The following is a 25,455-nucleotide window of genomic DNA, read 5'->3' as shown; positions in this document are numbered from 1 at the left end:
CTCATTTAGGTGTCTCATGCCTCTTTTTCTTTGCTTCCCCCCCCCCCCCCCCCCAAACTATCCAGCCCATAGCTGAAACCTTCAGATCGCTTGGAAGCGTTGAAGAAGGCTTTTCCCTGTTTGACAATGTCTAGCTGGTATGAAGTCAAGGCTTGGTGTACATAACAGCAGTCAGTGCTCCTGGCAGTTGTGTAAGTGCTGGCTGGCTCGTGCTCTCGCAGGAGCTGGTGTCTGCTAGAGCCCGTCCTGCCAGAGCCTGGGCTGAAGCCCAAGGAGGAGCCGAGCGGTGTGGTGAAAGCTCTTGTTCAGTCTAAATGTGCCAAAGTGGGGCTTGGGGGGGGTGGGGGGAGAGAAGAGAGGCTATTTAGAAACAGTGCTATTTAGTTGGTGAGTTGCTCTGTTTTCCCTTGGCTGTTCTGTTGGATATTTGTGGTTGGATAAGAGCTTGCCTTTCCCTTCTGCTGAATCTTGCAGTGAAGTTGGAGCCCTGTGTTTAACATCACAAATTCTTGCCACAGGGAAAAATACTTACAGGGAGAAATGTGTTATCTGAAGTCCCATCTCTGTTAGTCATCAGCTTTTTCATACTGCTTTTGATAATCTAGTGAGAAAGAAACAGTGTCTGTCGTAAACGATGGGTTTTGTGGTTTTTCCAGACATGAAGGACACTATGGAAAAGAGCTGCCTTCCAGTAAATAATGTCCATGGATAAAATAGAACAAATTCATTGGCAAATTTTCTGTAGGTTTTCTTTTGTTTTCCATGTTCTCCAAAAGTTGTTTCCATTGGAAGCTGTGACTGGGACCATGCACAGTAAATTACAAGTGCTGGCTGCTGGCGGGAACGAGCATCTTTGGGATTTCGCTTTTTAGCCAGAAAAGAAAGAGAGCAGCTGCTCATAGTGATTTCTTGTTTTCTGTCTCTGCTTTTGCCTTGCTCCACGCCAGTACATGTACCATGCAGTGAAAGGTGCTGTGTGGGGACTGGAGGATGCCACTTCTTCACCCTGCCAACCCCCTGAGCTCCCTGGAAACTACTTCTAATGTAAACATTATCAAGATATTGCTCAGTACTGCTAATTTATCACTCCTACCAGATGGGTAGTAAGTAGCCTATTAACATTCACAAAGTGAGTGGCCGATTCCTTCACATTTCTAAACACATCACCCTGGGATTCCTAAGATTTATGGCCTGGAGTTTTCCCATGTTCCGAGCCCCTGTGTACGGCCTTTAGACTCCTGGAGGAGGGCAGTGCCTGGCGTGCAGGGGCATGGGGCAGACAGCAGAAAGTACCCTGCTCAGGTAGGTTTGGAGGGAAAGAGCAGGATTTGCAGGATGGCAGAGTTCAGACTCCAGTATTTCAGAGAATCAGAGAATCATTTCTGTCCTATTGGTCTTGTGTGTAAAACCAACTATTTCAATACTCACAAATGTTCCTGTTCTGGTGAGGAGTATTATTACCTCGTGGCGGAAGTGGGTGTAAGGTCAAATATGAAAGTTTATGGTACAGAAGTGGGGTGAAGGGTTTTATGTGTTTTATTACTTGTTAGGTCTGTTAGAAGATGAGCAGGTTTTGAGCTGGGTTGTCTACCTTCAGTATTGCCATTTTCCCAGTAACACCCCTTTCTCCAGCTCCCTTCTTTTCTCCCCCTCCCCCAAATTCCAAGCCTCTTTGTCTGCCCCATGGAACAACTTCTCTGTCTTTATGGGATAATTAGTGTGGACAATTGCTGCTTTTCCCATTGGGTTTGAGGTGCAGTGAGCCATGAAGGAATCTGTAATGACATGAAAAGTCACTGGAGGCGCGGATGGTGGCTGAATAGCAACAGTTACCTCTGTGAATAGATTAAATTAAAAAAAATAAAGCTTTGTGTTGGGCTGGGGGAAGGGAGGATTCACTGATCTCTTTGTACATGACAATGCGGGTTTGTATCTCAGCAGCTCAAGGAAGAAATCAGGCGGGGCTTCGCAGGACTGGAGGACCCACTGGCAGGACTCCTGGACATGCTGGAGGGCAGTGGTGACTGGAAGGGAAAGGGGCATTCCCTCGGGTATTACATCACCATGGAGCTGCAGCTTTGGATAAAAGAGCATCCTGCTCAACAGGTTAGAAAAAGAGAGAGCAAGAGAGCCAGGAGAAAGGAGAGGACAATTGATTTTCATATCCCTCAAGTGTCCCCAGTTTCACTTTATTCCATAGTCTGATGTCTCATACATCCACGTGTCTATACATCCATCTCATACATCCTGGTGTCTCATACAACCACGGTGTGAGGAGGTGTGAAATTCATACTGAGATGTTATCTGTTGTATGCTGGCCTGAAAACAAAATAGTATTAGAAGCTGTTTCCCCTTCCAAGCTGGGATTTCCATCTTTCCAGATCAAACCACTTTGATCAAGCGTTGGTCTCGCAGCCTTTGCTGGGCTGGAGGCTTTCCCACTGGAACTCACATCCCTGCTGTCAGGATAAAACCAATTGCAGTAACCCACTCTGTATGTTCTTCCAGTTCTGCAAATAGAAGCCAGTTACTGTAGGATTGCTTAACTCCTGCCATATGCTGGGGATCTCTTATCATGTGGAATGCAGAAAATGGAGCAGTAATGGCTTTTCAGCAGCTGCATGATTAGCTTTGTAACGTTGTGTCATCAGATTGTACCTCCCAATGTTTACCATTCCTTATGCCTTCATGTATTGTGTCCTACTGAGACCGCCCCTTTTTTGTATGCTTCTGGCTCTGAACTGCAAACATACTTCTATATTTGTGTTGTTTCAGTTCCCATTTTTCCAAATGGCTCCTTTTAGATGCTGAGCTCTGCCCTTGAAAGTATCTGCAGAGTGAAGTGCCACTGACACTGCAAATTCCTGTGTCCTAAGAGAATGGTCATGGAGGCACACGAAGATTAATACTTGTATCTGTGCATCTTTTGACGATGCTTTGCTTTTCCTGCCCTTCTTGCTCCCAGGAGCAAGTCTGGCAATGAAAATAGAATTCCTGTGCCTGATAGGTGAGATCTCCCTTGAGGGGAGTTGTTGGATTCAAACATTTTCTGCTGGGAACGAGAGGGGAGGGTTTCTGCAGAGCTGTGTTAGTAAAGGAGGCATTTTTCCAGGTTCATATTTTGCTTTTGCATAAGGCCATGTGCCTTTTCCAGAATTATCCCGCACGCATTTCATGTTTTTAAATTGGATGCTGTGAAAAAAATGTGGATCATATTGTTCTGATTTCTGCTTGCAGACTCCATGGGGAAATTGGAGAATCCCTTCCCAAGGAATTGGCTTATTCCCCTGTTTAAACAAGCTGTGTTTTCAACTGCCATTGAATTGTAGCCATCTCTACTAAATCTGTCTTTGATTTGCTTTTTTTATTATCATCTTTTTCAGTCTGGCATCAAGCTGAAGAAGCTGCAGGCCCGTGTGCTGGGAATACTAGCCCAGTGCCCAGCTAATCTTCTTGACCCTTTGATTAGCATTTACCAGCTCCATACAGCAGACCGGAACTATTTGCTTGGACATGTCAGTCATCTTTATCACAAGGGTGATTACAAAGAGGTGGGTCATGTCTTTCAAACACATTTACCTTCCCAGCTCCCCAGTTCTCTGTTAATGTCTGTGTCCTTCTTTTTTGGATGCATTTCAATGTGAATTCCATTCCATGGTAGCAGCTGCACGCTGTGAATGGTGCAGCTCAGCCTGGTCTTCCATGGACAGGAGCAGGCTGTGTTCAACCTCAGCTTTACTAACAGCTGAGTACAGAACACCAGCGAATCCTTTCCCCAGCCCGTTTTTGACCTTTGAAAGTAATAGGTGAATAGGGTTTCATTTGGAGAATTGAAGGGGATGGTTGTGTTCTCTTGTTTTCCTTCTCCTTGGCATGAAAAAAAAGGGATTTTAGTAGTTGGTGGCAGACCTGCTGTGCTACCTCCAGTCTGCCTGCAGCGAGGAGGGGTTGGGAAATCTCTGTTCCCACAGGATTGCCCTAAGCAAAGTGGTCCCAGTTTGAGGAGTTTTGAAGCCTCTCTACCATTGAGGCTTATGTTCACAACGTGTTAGTGCTCATGGATTTGAATTTGGATGGCTGACGCTAGCAGGCTGACCCAGCCGTGAAGTTGATATGTTTTACCCCGTGGTTTAGAGTACTTGTAGAGTACTTGCATCACCTCTGGCATCACTGGGATATCTTGGAAGCCTTGCAAGTGTTTCCATGAGCAAGCTACAATGCTGTTAATGCCTGGGGTTTTTTTAAGGCAAAAACCATATGTTTGTTCTTCTCAGAGGAAGATGGTTCACTCTTGTGGTGTAGAGCAGCTTGATCTTGATCTTGCTTAGCAGAAGAAGCAAGTCAATAGCATTTCTAAATGTTCTTCAGTGAAGCTGAATTCCTAAGGGAAACTGTGGAATTTCTTTCTTGTTGATTTCTTTGAATAATGAAACACGGATGTCTCAGATGTGATTAGAAGTTCACAGGTAGCTGCTTGAAACTTAATCTTTTACTCAATGAGGTTTTGCACATGCTTGAAAATCCTGACAGAAACACATTATTTGACTGTACTCGTGTGATCTTTAAGTTCATGGCTCAAAGATATGTGTTGTTTTCATTAGAAATGAGGTTCTTTCTAGATCTGGTTTTGAGCAGCTCTGAATTATTTGTGTGTGTGTAGAATTGTTTTTCTGTTCTTTCTTCCACAGAAAAGCTCATTTATTGCTCATTCCCAGTGTGAAGAACAGGAAACCTCAAATGTTGCCTACTCTCAGCCATAACTTTCTTCTGCTTTTGTTTTGTTGCCAGAAGGATGAATAGAATTATCTTCAAGAATAACAGGAAATCTTTTGCTGCGCTTGGGGACTGATCTTACCTAAATTCACAGCAACTACCCCAAAAACCCTGGAAGTAAGGCTTGGAGCACTTGCAGTGGGCTGTGGCGTTTGTTCGTGCCACTCTTCCCCATCTTTTAGATGGGGCAATAAGGCAGATTCACATGTGGGAATTTTGGCTCTTCTGTCTCTCACCTGAAAGGACAGAAATCCTTTTAAGTCCTTGCTGTCGGTATTTAATTCCTTGCTCTATTTACAATAAGACACTAGGCATTTATGCCAGAGCACATTATTCCCTTCGCTGCTTTGATGTGTTTCCTACTGTGGTGTGCAAACCATGGAGTTCCCAGCTCTGCCCTGTGGGTTAAGGCTCCTTTTCCTCACGGAGGTTTTGCAGGAAGATCTCTTCAGAAAATGAGATCTCAGAGATCCCTGGGAACGTCCATGGTGGTCAGTTGTTCCTGAAGCACATCCAGCGCTCACTGTGTGCCTTGTTCTAGTAGAGCTGGTGAAAGGCTGAGCTGGTTTATGAATCAGGAATGCCCCATCCCTGGCAGTGTTCAAGGCCAGGTTGGACACAGGGGCTTGGAGCAAGCTGCTCCAGTGGAAGGTGTCCCTGCCCGTGGCAGGGGCTGGAGCTGGATGAGCTTTAAGGCCCCTTCCATCACCAACCAAGCTGGGATTCTGCTTGCAGTGGCCAGGGGTTTGCTGTGAGCTGCTGGAGTGGCACAGGACGGGGCAGGGCACTGCTCCTTGGTGGAAGATGGTGCAGGTGGAGGCAGCTTCATTCTGACTTAGCAGCTTAACTAAAACAGTAGGTGTGGTGAGGAGGCACCTGACAGGAGCGCTGGCCAGAGGATGGCACTGGTGCTCCCATGCTGCGGAAAACCAAGTTGGTGCAGGGAAAGTTAAAGGAAAAAGCAGGGACATGTAAGTGGGGTTTTGAGGTGTCTGGCCCTCGAAGGCCAGAGGTGTTCGGGGGTTTTATCCATTCCTTTGTGAATGGTGTTTGCAGCTGCAGGAGGATCATGGCAGCTCCTGGCCTTGAGGGGCTTCCGGCTCTGCTCTTAATGGCCCACGTGGCGTGAAGACACCAAAGGGTTTGCTGTGCCCGCTCGGGTGGTTCCAGGTGAAATGTGGCCCTTTGTCTCTTACCCTGCAGCCCCTAGTTCAGGCCATGGGTGCACCCTGCCCTCCAGCCCGGCTGTCTCGGCCAGCCCGCTCTGTGGGGCAGGCAATGGCTGCTGGTGGGGCCGGGACAATGCGGGGATTCAGCAGACCGGGGGTAATGCAGCGCGAGCGAGTCTGAGACAGGCCCTGAATAGGCCAGGCTGTGCTTGAGAAGAATGAGGGGTAGGCAGAAGGCAAGCTAGTGTTTCATGGTCATCTTATGTTACACTTCAGCCTTTCAAAGAGTGTCTGGGGCTGGTTGAATGAACCTCTCTTGCGCTGCGAATGCGGGAGCCTAAAGACAAAGGGAACTCTTGTCACTCGCAGGCCCCTTTCGGGAATAAAAGCCATTGTCACATGAACAGGGGCAGTCTGGCAGGCTGTGCATGCTTCAGTGCCCCATGATATCGCTGCGTCTCAGCAGAAATCACATTCAGGGCCCTGTCAGCTTTGATTAGCGGGGTCTCATGACTTAATGTGCTGCGATATTTCATGTCTAAGGGTGGCGGCTGTCTTTCTGTGGGATGAATGCCCTCTATTGTCCGCGGAGTTATTTTATTTACATTTTTTTAAACAGCTTATAAAGGTAAAAAGATAGCTGTGCTTAAAGAGCAACATCAAATTCCTGTGCTGCTGGAGCAGGAGTGAGCGCCGCTCGGGTCAGAGACAGCGAGGCTTGTTTCACAGTCAGCATCAAAGTTCTCGTCTTGTTTAACAGCTTTATAGTAAGTTCGGAACAGGTGGCAGCGGAGCCGGGTTTAGGAAGGAAACAATAAATAATCTTTTTAGCCTCTGACAACCAGGAATATTCCTGGGCCTGAGACCTCCCACTCCAACTTCTCTGTATCGTGACCAGCAGCATTTTCCTCCCCTTCATCAGTCTGGTTCTTAAACAAGAATCTTGGGCTGAGCTTTCAGTGGGATGGGGAGGATTTAATTTTTAATGTAGTTTTTGCTTGTTGTCCATCCAGATTGCCCAGATTTCAAAAGCAGGGGTTCCTTTTCCCACTAATGCTTCATCCCTTCATTTCTACAAACAACGCAGGTTGATTCTCTATGTTAAATGCAGTCAATGTTTGCTCTTTCAGCTAAGATAATGTGGATTATCTATTAAAATTCAGTTATTAAAATTCATCATAAAGTAAGTTATGTACCCAGAGAAGAAGCTCTGTAGACACAGAATGCAAAGGGTTTGTCAGCAATAAATACAGAAGTAATTTGATAATTCAGTAAAAAGGATGCTTGACCAAAGAGTTAAGGAACACAAAGATGCAAGGAGTAGAAATGCATACTCCAATCGCCAACGTGACCTTGGATTTTCAGTGTGGTGATGTTTTAAACACCGATTCAGAGATGATGTTGTTTGCGGTGCTGCTTCGTACAGGGTGCTTGAGTGCACATGGGGCATTTCTGCAAGGCTGCCGATATAAATCAGTATTCAGGTTCATTGAGCACATGAATGGACATTCAGATTTTGGATTTCCTCATTCTAACTTTTTTGAGCTGTTCTCAGGACAGGGAAAATAGGTCTGATGTTGCTTCTTTCCCCATTCACCACCTTATTTACAGAGGCTTGTTCAACTCTTACTGTATTTGTGTGTGCATTGGAATTTCCTTGTTTCTTTCATATTAAAGATAATAATCAGTAAGAAACCCAAAGAAAACATTACAGGGGATGTTTCTTATGTAAAGATTATGAGGTCAGTCTCAATCCTTTTTTGCTATTAACTTTGTCTGATGCTGAAGGACAGCTTTAGGGGCACGTTGCCTGCTCCAGAACAGAGGTAGCCAATCTGCAGCTATGGGCCAGTCTGTTGCCTGCTCCCAAACATTGTGTCTGCTGGAGCCAACTTAGCTGCGGGCATCTGTCTGGTGAAGTGGTTGTGGAGGAGCTTGGTGTTGCTGGAGAATCATAGTTCTGATGGTAGCATTCGGCTCCTCTTGCCAGCATTTCTGGGCTCTTGTCAAGCAGGGGGCTCTTGGAGAAGAGGTGTGAGTGTGCAGCAAATGTAGCCATACAAAGGCTGGATCTGGAGGATCTGGTGAAGGTGGGTGGCCTCCTGGCAGAGGAAACCTGGGCAGTGCTCTAGAGGATGCACTGACCAGTTAACGTGGGTTTAAAACTGCTTTGAATGACTTGAGGAAGGCGAATCATGGAAGCGTCTGTTTCAGTTCGCTTTCCCTTCGCCTGTGCACATGCAGCTTCCAACCTGGGCTTTTACTTCTCTCCCTCTGCCTTAAGTTCCTTAGACATGAGTAACCTGTGACTGCTTCAGTTTGATGGTCTCCTTGAAAAATGCGTTCTCTTGAAAGTGAACCTGGGCAATGTCATAGTTCTCATTTCTGAAGCTCTTCCTGAAGACAGCTGTGTATATCCTATGCTCTTTAAGCAGGAAGTAATTAAACATCTAATCTGATGTCATACACTGTGCAGTGATGCATTCTGAGAGTCTGAGCAAAGCTGATTAGCCACAAGGTTGAAATGAGTGATTCCAAAACATGGAACAGATGTTCCCAATGATTAATCCATGGTGTGCCTTTTACTCAGTTATTTCTGCCATTATTCTGTATCTGGGCTTTGATCACTGTGATTTTCTTCGAGCTGACGTTGAATCCACCTCTGCAAAATCTTATTCTCTTGTTTGGTCTCTTCTATGGGTTTCAGAAATTCCTTCACCATTGGTTCAGAAATACTACACTAAATCAGGCACAGGCATATTTACCTTTGTGTTGTCCCAACTTGCTTGCAGCAGAGCTAAGTAATGCAGGAGTCATCAGAAACCATTTGTGTCTGTCCTGCATCATCACTCCAAGCAGTGCTACCAGCAAAAGGTTATTCCTCCCATGCTAACCCCACCGTGGGAAAATTGCCTAAATTGTCAGTGTCGACACCACCCAAGTACACATGCCCTTGCAGATAAGATCTTGTGTGGCTTCCTGCACTTCGTTCTGTATATGGAAAGAATAGTCATTTTTAGATGAGACAGAGCCAGCTGCATTCAAAACAAGCAGAGAGGCTCAGGTATTGGTGCAGGGTGCCCTGGGCTGGTGTGTTCACTTCAGAACACTCCCCATTTCCCATACTTTCTGTTTTGCAATCAGATGACTGGAAGAGTGGTCGGGTGCTCATGGCTTGGCCTGAACGTGTCAAGTTTGGGTAATTTCCTGCATCCTATGGTCGGTGCACCCACACACACTTTAGATATGATTTAATGTATTATTGCCCAGCTTTGAATTCTTCCCTCATCCAAACTTCCTGTGCGTTATACTTAGGTGTTTATCTTTGGAAAACAAAATTATACCAAAATCATAGGATCCCAGCCTGGTTTGTGTTGGAAGGGACCTTAAAGCTCCTCCAGCTCCAACCCCTGCCACGGGCAGGGACCCCTTCCACTGGAGCAGCTTGCTCCAAGCCCCTGTGTCCAACCTGGCCTTGAACACTGCCAGGGATGGGGCAGCCACAGCTTCTCTGGGCACCCTGGGCCAGCGCCTCAGCACCCTCACAGAGAAGAGCTTCTGCCTAAGAGAATCAGAGACCCAGAGCTCCCCCAGAATGGGAAGACTCACAAACTTTGATGGGATGTGAACCAGGCAATGGGTCATCACCTTTTCTCCTGTATAAGCAGTGGCTTTATGATGTACCTGTCCCATATATGCTTGCAGGATGCAAGGCAAGAAAGGGACCAGCCTTTCCTATGTTTCTGTTATGGTCTGAGGCAGGAGGGTTAGGCACTTTTCTGTGTAGCAATAATGCTAATGCTCTGCTGTTATTAGATTACAGGCTGGAAACCATGTATGAAATGTATTTTTGTGAAAAGGCTACTTGCACCACCATTCAAGACTGTAACACGTTCTCTTTGTAGCTGAGGAAGAGTGAGTAGCCCCATTAAGCTGATATCTTAGTATTCACCGAAGCTTTTCCATGCTCCTGCACCATAGCCAGGGTTTTTGCTCTGCCTGATCGGCTGGGGGAGGCGGGGAGGTTTCTCCTGTGTGGGATCTTTGTGGTCCGGCTTAATCCAGCCTGAGTCTGAGGACCTGTAGGTGAATGAACGTGATTGGGTAGGGACAGGCCAAGGGGAATGGCTTGAACCTGCCAGAGGGGAGACTGAGATGAGCTCTTAGGCAGAAGCTCTTCCCTGTGAGGGTGCTGAGGCGCTGGCCCAGGGTGCCCAGAGAAGCTGTGGCTGCCCCATCCCTGGCAGTGTTCAAGGCCAGGTTGGACACAGGGGCTTGGAGCAAGCTGCTCCAGTGGAAGGGGTCCCTGCCCGTGGCAGGGGCTGGAGCTGGAGCTGGAGGAGCTTTAAGGTCCCTTTCAACCTAAACCGGGCTGGGGTTCTGTGTGATTCTATGATTCCATGATTGCTGCCTTCCAGCATGGCTTGGAGAGTGCAGCACTGCATATGGGGAACTGCAGGTTTCTTGGCTGCGGAGGGGGATTCTCACCAATGAGTTCCAGCATGCTCTCTGCCTAATTCAAGTGTTTGTTTTCTACCTCCAAAATGAGTCTGCCAATGAGGTGTTGCTTTTCTGGAGATCTTATCATCTATAAACAGACTGTTAAAAATAGGGTCGTTTTACACAGAACTTGTTTGTGGAGTGAAACAATTCAAAACATGATAATAGCAAAACAAAGTCTTAAAATAGCTCTAAGTTGAGACCACAGGCACAGCTGCCAAGCACTTTCATCTTTATTACAGTTAACTCATATCTCTTCTCTTATTATTCCTATTGTAAACACCCTGATTTTATCGCAGTTGTCCTCAGCCATCAGCCCATGTAACTGCACCCTGTGATCCAGCCTGGGTGCTCTGTCCTAGGACCCAGGTCATGCATGTCCTTCCACGTTTAGCTTTGTGCATGGGCAAGTCTGCTGCCCCACTGCTGACGGTGTTCCCATTTCTACACGCTTTCTCTGCTGCTTCGTCACCTACTTTAGCTGGGTGATATTAAAATGATGCTAAACCAACTTGTGTGATGTGCTTGAAGTTCTCCTGCCCCATAGCAGTGGTGGTTTGAGCTGGATTTGCCACAGCTGGGGTTGAACGTGATGTCTCTCCACCCTTTGGCTAAATGAGTATTTGTTTCTCTACACCCTTTGGTTCAGGGTAGAAAATGCATCCAGTAAAGGAGGAAAACCTGACCTCAGACAGCACATGTTCATCTGATGAAGTCACCTCTACAGTTAATAGCAATGGAGATAAACCTGTGTCATTTAGATAACAGTTCTGCAATTAGGTTAATCTGAACATGCATGTGAACCTTAAGAAGCTATTAGGGAAACCATTGTATGCTTACATCTAAAGGTAACAGGTTTCTTGGTTAATACAAGGTATTAATCAGTTAATACTTGGTTTATACAAGGTACCAGTGAGATTCAATGGTGAAACAAGATTTTGAGAGTTGCAAGTCTTATCCCAATTGCAAACTGAGATAGCTGAGAGGAAAAGAAAACCAGCTGCCAAAGCGATGGAGACCCAAACCCCTTCTTCAGGTCCAAAACAGAAGTAGCAGCCTTCAACTTGTATACATGTTGAGAATAATTACACAGCTGAAACTTTGTGGTGTTAATCTGGTGTTTTGAGAGAAAAGTAATATGAGACTTGTGGAGCAGAGTAGCATATTGGTCCCTAATCAAGTAGAATCATAAAATGGTTTGTGTTGGAAGGGACCTTAAAGCTCCTCCAGCTCCAACCCCTGCCACGGGCAGGGACCCCTTCCACTGGAGCAGCTTGCTCCAAGCCCCTGTGTCCAACCTGGCCTTGAACACTGCCAGGGATGGGGCAGCCACAGCTTCTCTGGGCACCCTGGGCCAGCGCCTCAGCACCCTCACAGGGAAGAGCTTCTGCCTAAGAGCTAATGTAAATTATCCTCTTTCAGATATAAAGTTTGGAGTAAGAGAGAGAGATTTGGTTGAAAATTTAGCTGAGCTGAGGGATGATAATGTGATAATGTGCCTTTCTCTTCAGTCTCTGGTTTGCAGCACACAGTCACTGTGTTAACGTTAGCTCCTGCTTTGTCACTTAAAGCTCATCCGTTGATTCCTTTTTTGGGATGAAGCCTGGACTGTCAGTGATGCAGCGTTCTTTTTGTGTTAAAAATGACCCCAACCCACACAAACCAACCCAAAACAAACAGGGAGAACAGCGTATCTCTGTTCTTTCTGAACGGTAAGATTGAAAATTGAACTGCTGCTCTGTGTGTGTCTGCTTTGGTACAGTCAGTCCAAAAGGCAGCGGATGAAGTGCCCACAGGAATTCCGTAGAAGGTGGTGTGAGCCAGGGCTTCCTCTGCGAGCAGTGCTCCATGAGCTGTGGGGATTGGGCTGTGGGGCAGGGTGTGGTATTCCAGCAGCCAGTTAACTTAAAGGGTCATCTCAGTGCTAGGAGAGATGGCAGGGGATGTGTCTCAAGGGGTGCTCCAGCTCCCACTTAGCTTGCTTTTCTGGTTAATTTGTTCTATGAGGGTTTCATGCAGGTGAAGTGCAATGCTGAGGTGTGTGTTTGCCGGGGGGGGGGAATGCCCGTATTTTGCTGTATTAGGTTTGTTTACTTATTCTGTAATCAGCACAGATCTAAACTGCACCTATTTTGACAAATCCGTCGTTTCCATGATCTTTCTCTCCAAGCAGAATCAATCTCTCAGAAAGGAGAGCAGAGAAGGCTGCTGAAGATGAGAGCTTTTCCTCTAAGCCCTCATCTGAATAAACCTGGGTTTGTGCCCTCAGCTGATGATGGGCTCTGCATGGGGCAGAGATGTGTTTTTGAACACTGTTTACAACCATTTGGGAAAATACAGCCTCACTTTGCAAAGAGATTAGAAGGACTCTTCATGTCAAACATCCTTCATAGCTCAGCTCATTCACAATTACATCAGTACTAACACATAAATGTACTGGAAGGCTCCTTGCTCTTACTACTCTATTGACTGGAACAATACACTCTGTTAAAGAACACCATTGTAAGCTTATTCTGTACCTGAGGTCCTGGTATTCTCACACACTGCAGAAAGGAGACACTATTAACTGCTTACGATCTTACTTACTTTACCTGCCTCCCCAGCAGTGCACAGTTAGATCTTCGTGCATTTCTGTAATCACCAGCCTGGGACAGGAGAGGCAGTGGCTGAACCAGTTCTTCTCGCTGTCAGAGTTCCTGCAGTTCACTGCAGCAGTTTCCTCATCTGCAGAAGATCCTGGTTTGGGCGTCCTTTGTGACTGTGGCAGGTCTTGGCTTATCAGAGATTTGTCGATACCACAAAAGGGAAAAATGCCATTCTTCCCATCTTTCTGACTGATGAACCCTGGCACTTCCAAGGGGGTGGAGTCAAAGACCTCTTGATTTCAGGGTCTTTTAAATCTTGAATTGCTTGCACAAAATGCAACTATTTCACGACATTCAGAAGGCAGAGCAAGGTGGATAACGTTCATTCAGAAAGGGGTGCTGGGTCAGCTGGGGTTTCAGATGGTAGTGATGGAAAATACCCTCTAAGCTGATTCTGTCCCAGCTTTCTCACTCTTTCTTGCCAGACAACTTGATCTTTAATTCTTGCTCCAGGGTATGCTGCTCGGAATATGCAGCTCTGCCAGAAGTGTTCTTGTTTCTAAGAAGTTATGCATGTGTCTAAATGTTTATATGATTTATACTTGAAAACCTAACAGGAATCATTCACATGTTAAACATTTGTATAATAGTGTATACTTGGCTTTGGATGGACTAATGCCCATTTATGCGCTGTGGTGGTGTTGTCCTAAATGCACAACTTTTTTCTTGTATTTTCTAGGCAGCCATACTGAGTATTAAGCTAAAATTGCAACCAGATCAAGATGTGGAGAAGGTGAGTCATATCATCTGCAGGCTTCTCTGTCATCAGATCCACCTTTTGTTAAGCAGGAGATCCATCATGGCCTTCCAAGTTGTGCTGCCTTTCACTTGAGGCTTTACTTTGTTCCCAAGAAGCAACTGCTGCAGTGCCAATGTACCCTGTTCATTTAGGGAGAAGTGACACAGTGTATTTTCGTAGTTCCCATTGCAGTTTACCAGAATGCTTCTTGTGCTGCAGCTACTGTTATAAAATATTCACAGAATCCCAGCCTGGTTTGGGTTGGAAGGGACCTTAAAGCCCACTCATTTCCAACCCCTGCCACAGGCAGGGACACCTTCCACTAGAGCAGCTTGCTCCAAGCCCCATCCAACCTGGCCTTGAGCACTGCCAGGGATGGTTATCACTGATGGAATTTAGTGCTTTTGCTGTTTTGAAGCTTTTCTAATGTTTATGTTGAAAATGTCCCATCACTCTTTCAAGCAGTGCTGGTTGAGGAGCAGAGGGGTTGTGACCTGCTCACTGTGTCTGAGCAGCAGGGAACAGGGCAGCCCTCGGCCAGGTTTCAGTCTGCAGTGTCGTGGATCTCTTTCTTCTTCATGGCCTTCCGTATGCTGCAGCTCTCACTCTGTGGAATATGGTGATCAAAGGCAGGGCACAGGGCTTTAAATGTGATTTCTTCTCTTAGATGTGCACACCGCTACTGCTCCAAGATAAAGCTAACTTGGTGGAAGATTACGTGGAAGAATATCCTGAGCTCCAGAGCAAGCTCTTGCACATCCTGGACACGTGGTGTGAACCCCATTTTAACATCAAAGACATCACAAGGTAGAAACACTTGTTGACTTTCTAAACATCTGGGGCCAAGTTGCTGTCAGAGGAGAGTATCTTTTGTCTAAGATAATTCCTCAGCATAGTGGAGTGCAATATATTTACTCTTCTGAGAAAGGGTAAATTCTGGTGCCTGTGCCACAGAGCCCGTGAGACAGAGGTGTCATTCCTATTGACAGATGCTCAGCTCCTGCCAGGAGAGATGAGTACAAAATGGAACCTGGGCAGTAGTTCTTAGCAATACAATATCAAAGCTTCCTCCAGGAGGTTGTGTAGCAATCACACTCTCGTGCTTTGCTGCAGACAAGGGCAAGTTTCAGTATCGGCTGTACAGGTTTTGCAGGAAGATAATACTGTGATGAAGTGGCAGAAAAACAAGAGCTGCAAGTGGTTAACCTCCATGTGCTCATGAAAGTCGTGTGTGTCTTAGTTTGTAAACTACCTCTCACTAGAATAGCTCCTGTCAGTCACAGACCCAACAGCACAGTCAAGCTCACAGTGCAGATGCAATAACTGGAGTCTTGCTTCTGAAAAAAGACGAGGGAGTTGCTTGCTTTCTCTTAAAATAAGCTCCTGGACCTGCTTCAGTCACTGGCTGGGAAATGCGTGTGGTTGTATTGTTGGCTTTTTGCTGTAATTTGGGAAATGTTGGGAACTGTTCTTACCAGCGCATAGCAAACCCAAATACCTCTGCTGCTAAATCTCTGCTATTTGGGAAGCAAAAAAAGTTCAGGAGATTCCAGAGCTGTTTCTTTCAGATTTCATTTATTTGCTTACAGACAGTACCAAGGCCTGTCCAGGTACAAGCCAGAGAAATTTAACCGCAAAATGCTAAGCAAGCTGGTCTTCAGGCTCCTAGAGCGGTTTAACGTGGATCCAGGTATGCAATATTGCAACATATTGTGGACTTATCTCACCAGCAGGGAACAGATGAGGTCAATTTGTCTTCTTCCATGTTCAGCAAGAAATCTCTGCTGCAATTCATCACGGGGAGTTTCAGGGTTTAATTAATGATATTGAAAAACAAAGCTGGTAAGTTATGGGAATTATCACTTTGCGCTGTCAAAGAATGAAGTGCTTGTGACTAATAGACTGCTTCTGCCATGATGGGAAATAAATCTTGACCTCAGAAAGGCTCTACGTAAACACATGATGGTCAGCCTTGAGTTACGACTCCATTCCACTCACATAAGAGGCAAGTCATCATTCATCTGGGGATCTGTTTTCTTGAGTTATGGGTCTGTCAGCTGGGAAGAGATAACCCTTGGGAAGCAGGAGCCTCACAGCCCTTTGTATTCTTTGCATAAACTGGGGTTGGTGGAAGGGAATTTTAAGGCTCTTCCAGCCTTCTGAGAGCAGTAACACATTTTACATCAGTGACTAGATCTGCTTCACTAGTAGTTATCTAATGAAATCTACTTTGTTTTGCTTTGGTTGGTTGTTAGCAGGGACTGTTGATCTTCTTTTCCTTCTCTTTGGGACCTTGCTTCAGACACCTTTAGGTGCACTGTTAGGTTTTACTCTGCAAAGCTTTCCATCAGCACCTCAAGATCTGCAATTTTCTTTTCTTGGACTGAAAGGTGTTTTCTAACCACAAACTGTGGGCTGCTGGCAGCAGCACTCTGTTGCATATTAATCTTCACATCTTCAGACTGGTGTTCAGAGGTTATTAAGATAATTCTTACAAACCCCCATTGGAGCCTAAGTAAATATAATTAAAATTAGCACATTGATGTAAAAGCTGAGACGTATGGGGGTGATTTATTTAAAATCTAAAACCTTCCCAGGAGTTCACTTGTCTTCAGAAGTTTTCCTACTTTACAAGGTCGGTCATTCAGTAGGCTCTATTGTCTGCTATGATCTGGAAAGAGAATTGAATTGTTCCCCTTTCCTTGTGACAGATGCACCAAAGGTATGGTATTAACTGTAGAAGTGAAACCATGGAACTGTTCACATGCAAAATCCTGAGAAACTAGGAAAGAAAAGTTCTAGGAGAGGAGGTGCTCATCCCAGGTGTTCTCTGTGGATGCAGTGTCCTCAGCCTGGTGATGGTATCCCAGATGGTGCTGATAATAATAGCCAAATCTTGCTGGTCCTCCACAACACATTCAGTGGTGGTAATGACAACACATTCCTTGAGGTAGATACAGATCCCATTCCTTCGTGCATCCAGAGAGTGAGTTATCCCGTGCAAACTGCACTGTCTACAGTGCAGGATAAGTCACTTGCTAGATGGGGCTGTCCACCTCTGCTGATGTGAGAGGGGATGTGGGCTTCTGGTTTAGACAAGATGCCAGGTATGGTCAGCTAAAACCAGTGCTGAATGACTCTCATACTCCATAGATGAAAGTAGGTGCTTATTCTTTACATAATATCACATGTAATTCAGAGCAGAACTTCTTATTTCACCAAACTGTGGCTGTTTTATTCTCCTTTGAAGTGTTTTGGAAAGGGATGAATGCCTACAGAGGAATTTCTGCTGTAGTGCTGATCCTGCTTGAACTGAACTGGGAGATGGTGACAGCTGGAATAACACGGCTTTCCCTTCTTCCCACCTCTGTCCCTTCCCTTCTTCTGGATTTCTGGGTGTTCCTTCTCCATTCTTTAGTGGAAGTAAATCTGACTGTGAGGAAAGAGCCTACAGAAAGGAAGCAGGTTAGGTAAACCATATAGATGAAGCCCCTATTCCTCTGGTTCTCAGTAGCTCCACCAAAAGCTAGCAGAAAGGTAAAGCTCACTCTTTGTTACCTAACCTGATTGTGGGCTTGTTCGATGCTGCAGTCTTCTGCTGCTTTCTGTCTCCTCTTCACTCATGACTCCACTTGCTGATAGAGGCTGAGAGTAGCAGCACAAGAGGGAAGTGGCTTTTGATGAGAAAGGCAGGAGGAGGATAGGGTTTCTTGATATCAGAAGGCAAACTTGTAGGTGACTCAGTTCTTGCAGTTCCAAATCTACTTTCATATTTCACTGCTGAGCTCACTCTTACCACTCACAGTAGATTTCACTGACTTCTAAGCAAAATTTAGGTGTTGATCAACCGTTACGATTTGAAACACTCCTTGGAACTGCCAGTTTTACGTTTTGGAGCCACATGGGAGGTTGGTCCAATATAAACAGGATCTGGAACCCCAGGGGCAAAAAATGAAAGCATCACCTTAGATCAGTTCTGCCTTTTCTTTTTCTGAACCATATTCCAGCATTCCTGTTAACACACCTGGTAAGGGGAAGATTTTCTGCTGATTCCCAAAGGTGTCCCAGTAAATTGTGTGTGGATTCCATTTAATTGGCTTTAGTGGGGAAGGAAGAAGTTGGGCAGAAATGGCATGTGATTGAGGAAATTGGCTTTTATAAGAGTCTTTTCTCACCCATGGGACAGCATGCTCTGCTGTAATGAGCCTGTAGCTTTTGCAGGCTAATTACTTACTACTCTTTGGAGACCCTGTGAGCCTGACTTAGATTTACAAATTCAAGTGTCAGTCAGAACAGTTCTCAGAGGTGAGGGGACAGACCCTGCGAGGGATTGATGCTGTTTTCTGCTGGTTTGCACAGCTGGTGTAGCACAGAGGGTTCAGTGGCAGTTCCCATTGAAAACTGGATATGAGGTAGAAATGATGTCACTCTGAAAAGTACAACTGTCCTCAGAAACTGGGCCTTAGTGCCCGTGTGACAGTAATGCAGATAGTAGTGGTGTTAGTAGAAGAGAGATGGTAGCTGAATGCACAGTGAGCAGCTGTGCTGTAGCAGTGTAATGAATCAGCTGAACACCTCCAGGTTTGAATGCAATGCAGATGTTTCTACCATACTCTTTAAACCGGGTTCTTTTTAGCATAAATTAAGGGAAGTGTTTCTCTTCATCTGACCACCAGGTTATCCTTTTCATTTAATCTTTCATTTCCATCTGCTGTGAACCTTCCTCACTAAGTGCCAGTTCTGGTGGGCCAGATGGAACGTTCCCACTGCCTCAGTGCTGGGGCAGCAGAGGGCAGAAGAGGGCTGCTCAGCAGCCTGTGCATCTCCTCAGGTGAGACACCACTGTCCTCAGGTCCTGGAGAGCTGCGGGCACAACCCAGGGCAGTCGCCAGGAAGAGCTCCAGCAGGACTGTGGGAGTCCACGCTGGACACTTTCAAAAGGTGCTCTGTTAGAGAGCCAGAAATGACTGTTAGAGCTCCACGGGGATGCTTCTGGAAGGGGGAAGTTTCAAATGTTTTTGCCCTTTCCTCATGAAATCACAGCAGAAGGTTATTCCTTCCCTTTACGTTTGTTTTACAAGGGTTGTTTCCCCCTACTTCCATGGTGATTTTCCTTCAGTGTTTTAGCTCTCATGTTATGTACCAGCACATCTCTACACAGCACTGTGACAGAGAAGAACCTCTAGGCTTGGACATCAGGAGATAGGAGCCAGCCATTCATGAGGCTGCAGTAACTGCAGAGTCAAGCTGAAGGGAGAGGGGATTGAACATCCCAGGGTCCTTCCTGGGGCCATTGCCTTCTCAGGTACATTTTTGTCTACTGAAGTACAGGCAATAGAAGATAATCTGCTTTAGACCAAGACAAGCAGGCCAGCAGCTCCAATCTTTGAGTTGGAAAAGCTGACCCTGTCCTTGCAGTTCTGAGCATGAATTCATCATCCGCAGCCATGTGCCTAAAGACCACACCAGGGCATTTTTTCCTTTAGGCATAGATCAAACCCTTGTGCTGGGCTCTCTGCTCTTCCTCCAGTCACTTGGGCAGGTAGCTCAGGGGCTAGAGGGTACTCTGGGGCCTCTGCTGTTTCACCTGCCTTTCTGAGAACTGCTGACCCTGATCTGTAGTGGCACAGAGCATTTGATGAGAGGCACCAATGCATCTTTGAAGTGACAACAAAACGAGGTTTTCTTGAGTCCTGCCCTACCCTCCACTAATTCACACATGGGGCCTAAGCTCATAATACATGGGAGACTAATGCCCAGCTTGCTTCTCAGGGGATTCCCTGCAATCCTCAATCCTTAGCAATACCAGGGTAAAAGCCTTTTGTGTTTCAGGTACCCTGGTTTTGTTAAGAAAAGGCTCCTTTACTTTGCCCCCAGACAAGGTGTGCTTTGTCTGGCATCTTCTGTTCTGCCAGGGTGAAGGAGTCTCATTGTGAATGGAAGTCAAGCTCTCAGGGCAGTGTAAAGAGAGGATTGGGTCCACATCCCAGCTCAGGAGGCATCATGTATCACCTGGGAGTGGTAGCCACACACCACACCTAAAAACATATTGTGCCGTGTCCCCAGTAGACACATCTCAGCCATGTTACAAGCATGGGATAAGTGTGTATTGTGGGTTTCATGCCCTGTGTGACAGATGGATTTCATTGTTACTTCCTCTGTGTTGCTGATGGCCATTGACTCTCTGCTAATGGCCAAGAGCAGACTGGGATTTTTGCTTCTGAGCCAGTCCCAGATGTGAAGTGTGGTTCAGATGAAGCACTGTTGTGTTGCAACTGCCAGGTTAAGAGTTAACACGTGCCCAAAGAGGTGCTGTTATAGTGTTATACCTTTTGTATTCCTCTAGTGCTCCACAACCCAGTTGGGATCCCAAAACCCCGTTTTACAAACACTGAATAGAAGCATGGTCCCTGTTCTGGAGAGCTTAGGGTGTTGTCTTTTGCGCCAACATTGGTTTTGACTCAGGAGACCTGAGTTCAGACTCCTGTTCACTCAGCTGAATGATTTGCTCTGTCCTGAAGCAGATTTCTGGATTGGATTTCTGCAGATGTAAGGTCTGGATAGATGGTCATGAAATGGCAGGGAAAAGGTGTGGTAAAGACTCAGCAGTCCCATCTGTGTCACCTGCCTGCCCCAAAGCCAAAGGAGGTCCTTCTGCTACTGCTGATATGCAGGCAACATAGAATAGAATAGTTAGAGTTGGAAAGGACCTTAAGATCATCCAGTTCCAACCCCGCTGCCATGGGCAGGGACACCTCACACTAAACCATGGCACCCAAGGCTCTGTCCAGCCTGGCCTTGAACACTGCCAGGGATGGAGCATTCACAACCTCCCTGGGCAACCCATTCCAGTGCCTCACCACCCTCACAGTAAAGAACTTCCTCCTTATATCCAATTTAAACTTCCCCTGTTTAAGTTTAAACCCATTCCTCCTTGTCCTGTCGCTACAGTCCCTGATGAACATGGAACCTATTGATAAAGACCTCTAAGGTGGAAAGTTTGCCATCTCCTGTGCCACCTATGCCAGTTCTCCTCTAACGTTGCCATTTCATTTCTGTTGTGTTTTCGTTGTTTGGGTTTTTTTCCTCCAAGAGGCTGGATGAAATCTTTTGCCATTCTGACTTTGATAGATGCACCTCATGTTTTACTTTGGCTGTACCAATTTTTTGTTTGTCCTGTTCTTTTGTATACGTGTGTTCCACTTTCCATGTTCTTTTAACTTCTTTCTTGTGACTGAGATCAGTAGAAGTTTCTGATTTAAGAGTTAGGTCCCTTGCTTCACTTCCAGTGCTTCCATTGCCAGCCTTTCTTAACTCCTTTCCCCTTGGAAAGTATTTTCACATGAAATCTTACCTGCCAGTTCCCTGAGTTATTGAAGTCCATCTTGTTGGTTTTATTTTGCTGTTCTGCCTTAGAGCTTTGAACTCTTCATTTCGTTGTCTCTTGCCAAGTGACCTTTTCATCCTCACGCTTTTGATTAGTCCCTCTGTGTTTTTGTAATCAAATACAGAAAACTGAATTCAAACTCAGTTATTTTGCTTCATCAGAATAGAAAATGCTGCTCGTGGCTTCAGAACTGCTCCAGTCCATCCACGTTGCTCTGTCCTACTTCCCTCACAGATACCCGCACACTTAAAACTCCTCAGTTCTGCCAAGTCCTGAGCTTTGGTTATTTCCTCTAAGCTCAGTGGATCTCCCGGGTGACCCAGAGCAGCCATGCTCTGCTCCTTTCTGAAGTGCTTTGAAATCTCTAAGTCAGGTGGTGATATTATTAACTCTTACGTTGATCTCACCTTCTTCAAAGAGTGTTGCTTTCCATGTGCTGCTGATTGTTCCTCTGGGTATTGGGCTAACATCCAGAGGAAAGATCACTATTTATTGGGGTAATATCCAGTGAGATAATTGCAATAATTTCCTCACATCTTCAGAGGGTGAGGATAAGTTGTCACACTGTGGAAGATGAGCTTATAACTAACAGCTTCAAACATTTCTATTTGAGGTGGAAATGGTCAAGTTATGACGTGATGCTGCTGTAACCAGTGGGACATCAGTTCCTATCCCTCTAGATTCAGGGGCTGGTATTCAGTCTTCATTCTCTCAGTTTTTATTTCTTGGGTATGGCCACATGTGTGGGGCAGGGGGAGTGCAAAGCTCTGAGGTCCTTTGACTTGGTAGCACCGGTTTCTCCTGGTGTATTCAAGGGAGGCTTTTCCTTTCACTTTACTGTTTTCTGTTACCATTTCCGATTGCTGGTCCGGCTCCTTCTGACTACCAGTGAGATGGTTTTAGCCGCTGAAACCCCAGTGAAGGGTTTGGTTAAGCCTTTCCGTGTACATGCATACCAGCATCCAGCAAGAACTGACAGATACGTATGCTAATCCTGGTTAATGTATTTTATCTTCTGCGTTATCTCTCTTTGTGCTGGATTTCAAAACAAGGAGCTATGTGAAGACCTTGTTTTTTGCAGTTATAATGAGCTAATGAAGATGACAGTAATAAAAATAATAACAACATCTGTTGCTTGCTAGCTCAGCAAAACAATAGTCACTTCCCTCCGTGTATGGAGATGGAGCCTCTCTCATGGATATGTATTTTATCAGATAAACTTTAGCCACAAGTTTACATCCTGAGGAACATGCTCAAGAACGCTTCAATGAGTTAACAGCACAGGTTCCAATTAATTCAAAAGAACACAGCCTCTAGAGACTGGAGGTGGTGCCTTTATGAGGATACCACCTAATTAAAGGTGTGAAGTCATTGACTGGGAGATGTATTGAACCAGCAAGCGCATCTTATCATTGTAAGGTGGTAGAACCAGAGATATCAGAACCAAGGATTAGCATTGCTAATCATGGGTGAGAGTGTAAATAACAGTTTCTTTAGATAAGCTGACAGTGTGTGTGTCTGTCCATCATTGTTCCAAGCGCGATGGCATCCTGCCTTCCACAGACCGAGTTTGAAACTGGGGAAGGAAAAACGGCATGTCTAGACAGTTAAACTTCAAGGAATTTCATCTGTGTTGTGTACTTAAATGTCTTTCTCCTTCTTCCAGCTCTCTGCCCTAATGTCATAAATCAGCGGCACTTGAGAACTCTGAAATACCTCTTTTACAAGAGATTCGTTGAGGTACGTTTCTGCATTGTGTGCTATGGGTGTGAATGAGGCTTTTTGTTTCTTTTGCATTTCTGATAACATAATTGATATGTTTGGAATGTATTGATAGTACATGAGCAAGTTTTCGTTATGATGATTATTGTATAGAAATGCCATGGATCTGCCATCAGGCCTGTTTATTCTGACTGAATAGTTTGTGTGTCCATTCATATTCTAATGGCTGGGTGTCACAACTGCACACACTTGAGTGCTGGTTTGCCTCAGCAGTGTTCTGAGACACATCTAGGTAGGTCAGGGTATCTCTCCACATATGCATTTTCTCTCAGCTGTCTCAAATAAGCAGGAGCATACTGGCTAGAGAGGTTTTGGGGGGTTGTGTGGAGGGTTTTGTAACACTAGGATTTAGGCAGTTCATATTGCTGGGCTTTTTGTAGGCACTTTGCTTTGGTAGTTGTGGCCTGGCTGTGATAGGTATGGCCCAAACTTGCCACGGAAGCCCTTTTGTGCTAACAGCCATGTTACTGCTGAGCAAAATGGTAGTACTTTCAACTCCTTTTATCCAGCCTCCAAATTGTCTTTCCAAATATGCTGGTACTTGTCCTGGCACTGAGGGCTTGTAGAAATAAGAAGATGCCTTTAGCTCCTTCTAAGGACCAAGTTTCTAGGAGGCAGCTTGGAAGCTGACTCTTTGCAGAATTACTTCACTATGGTTTCTCCTCCCCTCTCATGAGTGTACTGAGCCAAGTCACTGCCCTTTGGATGCTCTTGAGCACACTGCGCTGGGGAGCACATTTCTCTTCTTGTTAGCAGGGCAATTTTGGTGCTTCTCTTGAGAGTCTGGCATTCATCCTTATCCTGTGCCTGGAAGCAGGTTGTACCAGCTGAGGGTAAGGTTTTGTTCTGCCTCTTCTGGAAAAAAACAGCTTACAAGTGTTGTATACAGGTATAGCAATAGGACTGCGAAGGACAAGGACCACAAGAGAGCAAATATCATAGAAAAATGTTTCCAGTTCTTGAATTTTGCATTATCAAGCTGTATTGGCCAAACATAGGGTGGTGCTTCAATGGGGTGGTCATGGAAGACTTTCTCTTTGTAGATACAAGAAGCTTTTTTAACAGAGTTTTAACAGAGCCCAGCAGGTTGTTCAGATGTTCCTACAGAACAACTGATCTGATCTTCAGAGAGCCAGTTTTCAGAAAATGAGAAACCTCCTCCAAAAGTGCCTGGTCTTGTGCTCAAAGAGGATTCATTTGATGTTCAGAAGAAGGCAGATCCATGTGTTTTTTCTGATACCCGCCCCCCAGTTCTTTGAAGGTGAAGATGAGTTTGAGTTGTGGTGACCTGATGACACCATTCTGGCACAGCCAGTTCTGCTTCCAAGACCTCCTGATCCATCAGTGAAGGCTCTGATCTGCCTTTGCTGCCTGTCAGATCCCTAACAGAAGAGCTGGGGAGGATTGAGTCTTTCAGCATCCTGCATCTCAAAGCTTTAATGTTGGATGACATCATTCTAGAGAGCTTGGTCATCTGCAGTGAAAGAGCAAAGAGCATTTATCCAGGTGTATTTGTTTAGCAGAGTGGACTGGATTCTTGATCTGGTGTTCTGCTCTCTTTGGCCTTCCACTTCCTTTGTTTTGGAGTATTTGCTTGATTTAAAGTATCCAAGCTGGCTGGTTGCTTCCATTAAGGTACATTTGGCAGCTGTTTCTGGATACGGTCCCTTCTTCTGAGAGCTCTTTGGTGTTCTCTGTTTACCATTCTCAGCTGGTTAAATGCCTCCTTTATATCACTAGTATTTAAATTACATGCTTGTATATCTCAAAGATGTTTGCTTTGAGGCCTTTACTCCCTGTTTGCTCTTGTACCTTTCCATGAAGTGGCACTAGTGATCCTTGTTACCTTTGCCAGAAGTGGGGGGGAGGCTCAGGTCTCACTGTCCAGTCAGTCTCGTGCAGCCTATGTTCTTGGCAGAGTGGAGAGAAGGTCCCATCCTGGTTTCTCCCGAAGGTTGGCTCTGAGCTGCACTGGAACGGGGATTTTAGCCTGTGGGGTTCCTTTCCCAGACCTCATGATTCCAGTGGAATTTTCATGACTTGGCTGTTGAGAAAAGTATTCTGAAGGCTCAGCCTTGCAGATGATCCCTGAGATCACTCCCTTTACTGGAGCCTGTGGGGACAGCTCTGCTGGAGTAGCTGTTGAGGCGAGCAGTCCATGGACATACTGCAAATCCAAGGTAAAGACAACAGCAGTGATCCACATGTTTCCCCAGACCGTGGCCTGTTTCAGCTTCACTCAGTGCTGTCTCTATGATTCCAAGGGCACCCTGTGAGCCTTGAGGCACTCAGAAACACCGCTACACTTTGCAGGGCGTTGTTAAGGTGATCGGTGTCCTGGAGATGAGCCCAGCTCCACGTGATAATGAGATTTCAGACTACTGCAGGGGAAGGTCCTACCATTGCCTGTGCACTTGGGTTGCAGATGAGGGGTTTTGTCCATGTGCTGTAGTGTAGCAA

The 25,455-nt window shown here is 45.7% G+C and overlaps 1 protein-coding gene across 1 annotated transcript in view; it reads left to right on the top strand.

Moving 5' to 3' along the window:
• EXD3 (exonuclease 3'-5' domain containing 3) overlaps positions 1 to 25,455 on the top strand; it is a gene marked incomplete at both ends in the record, with an annotated part of 193,874 nt that overhangs the window by 3,342 nt on the left and 165,077 nt on the right. The window contains 6 exons of the mRNA XM_080630557.1: positions 1,942 to 2,106; positions 3,384 to 3,551; positions 13,767 to 13,820; positions 14,494 to 14,633; positions 15,416 to 15,516; positions 22,880 to 22,953. Of these exons, the coding sequence (XP_080486683.1) occupies positions 1,942 to 2,106; positions 3,384 to 3,551; positions 13,767 to 13,820; positions 14,494 to 14,633; positions 15,416 to 15,516; positions 22,880 to 22,953 (702 nt within the window). The remainder of the gene's footprint in view (positions 1 to 1,941; positions 2,107 to 3,383; positions 3,552 to 13,766; positions 13,821 to 14,493; positions 14,634 to 15,415; positions 15,517 to 22,879; positions 22,954 to 25,455) is intronic.

Source organism: Psittacula echo, assembly GCF_963264785.1.
Source record: "Psittacula echo genome assembly, chromosome: 16".
Lineage (NCBI taxonomy): Eukaryota > Metazoa > Chordata > Aves > Psittaciformes > Psittacidae > Psittacula > Psittacula echo.
This window is presented reverse-complemented; position numbering and strand designations above follow the sequence as displayed.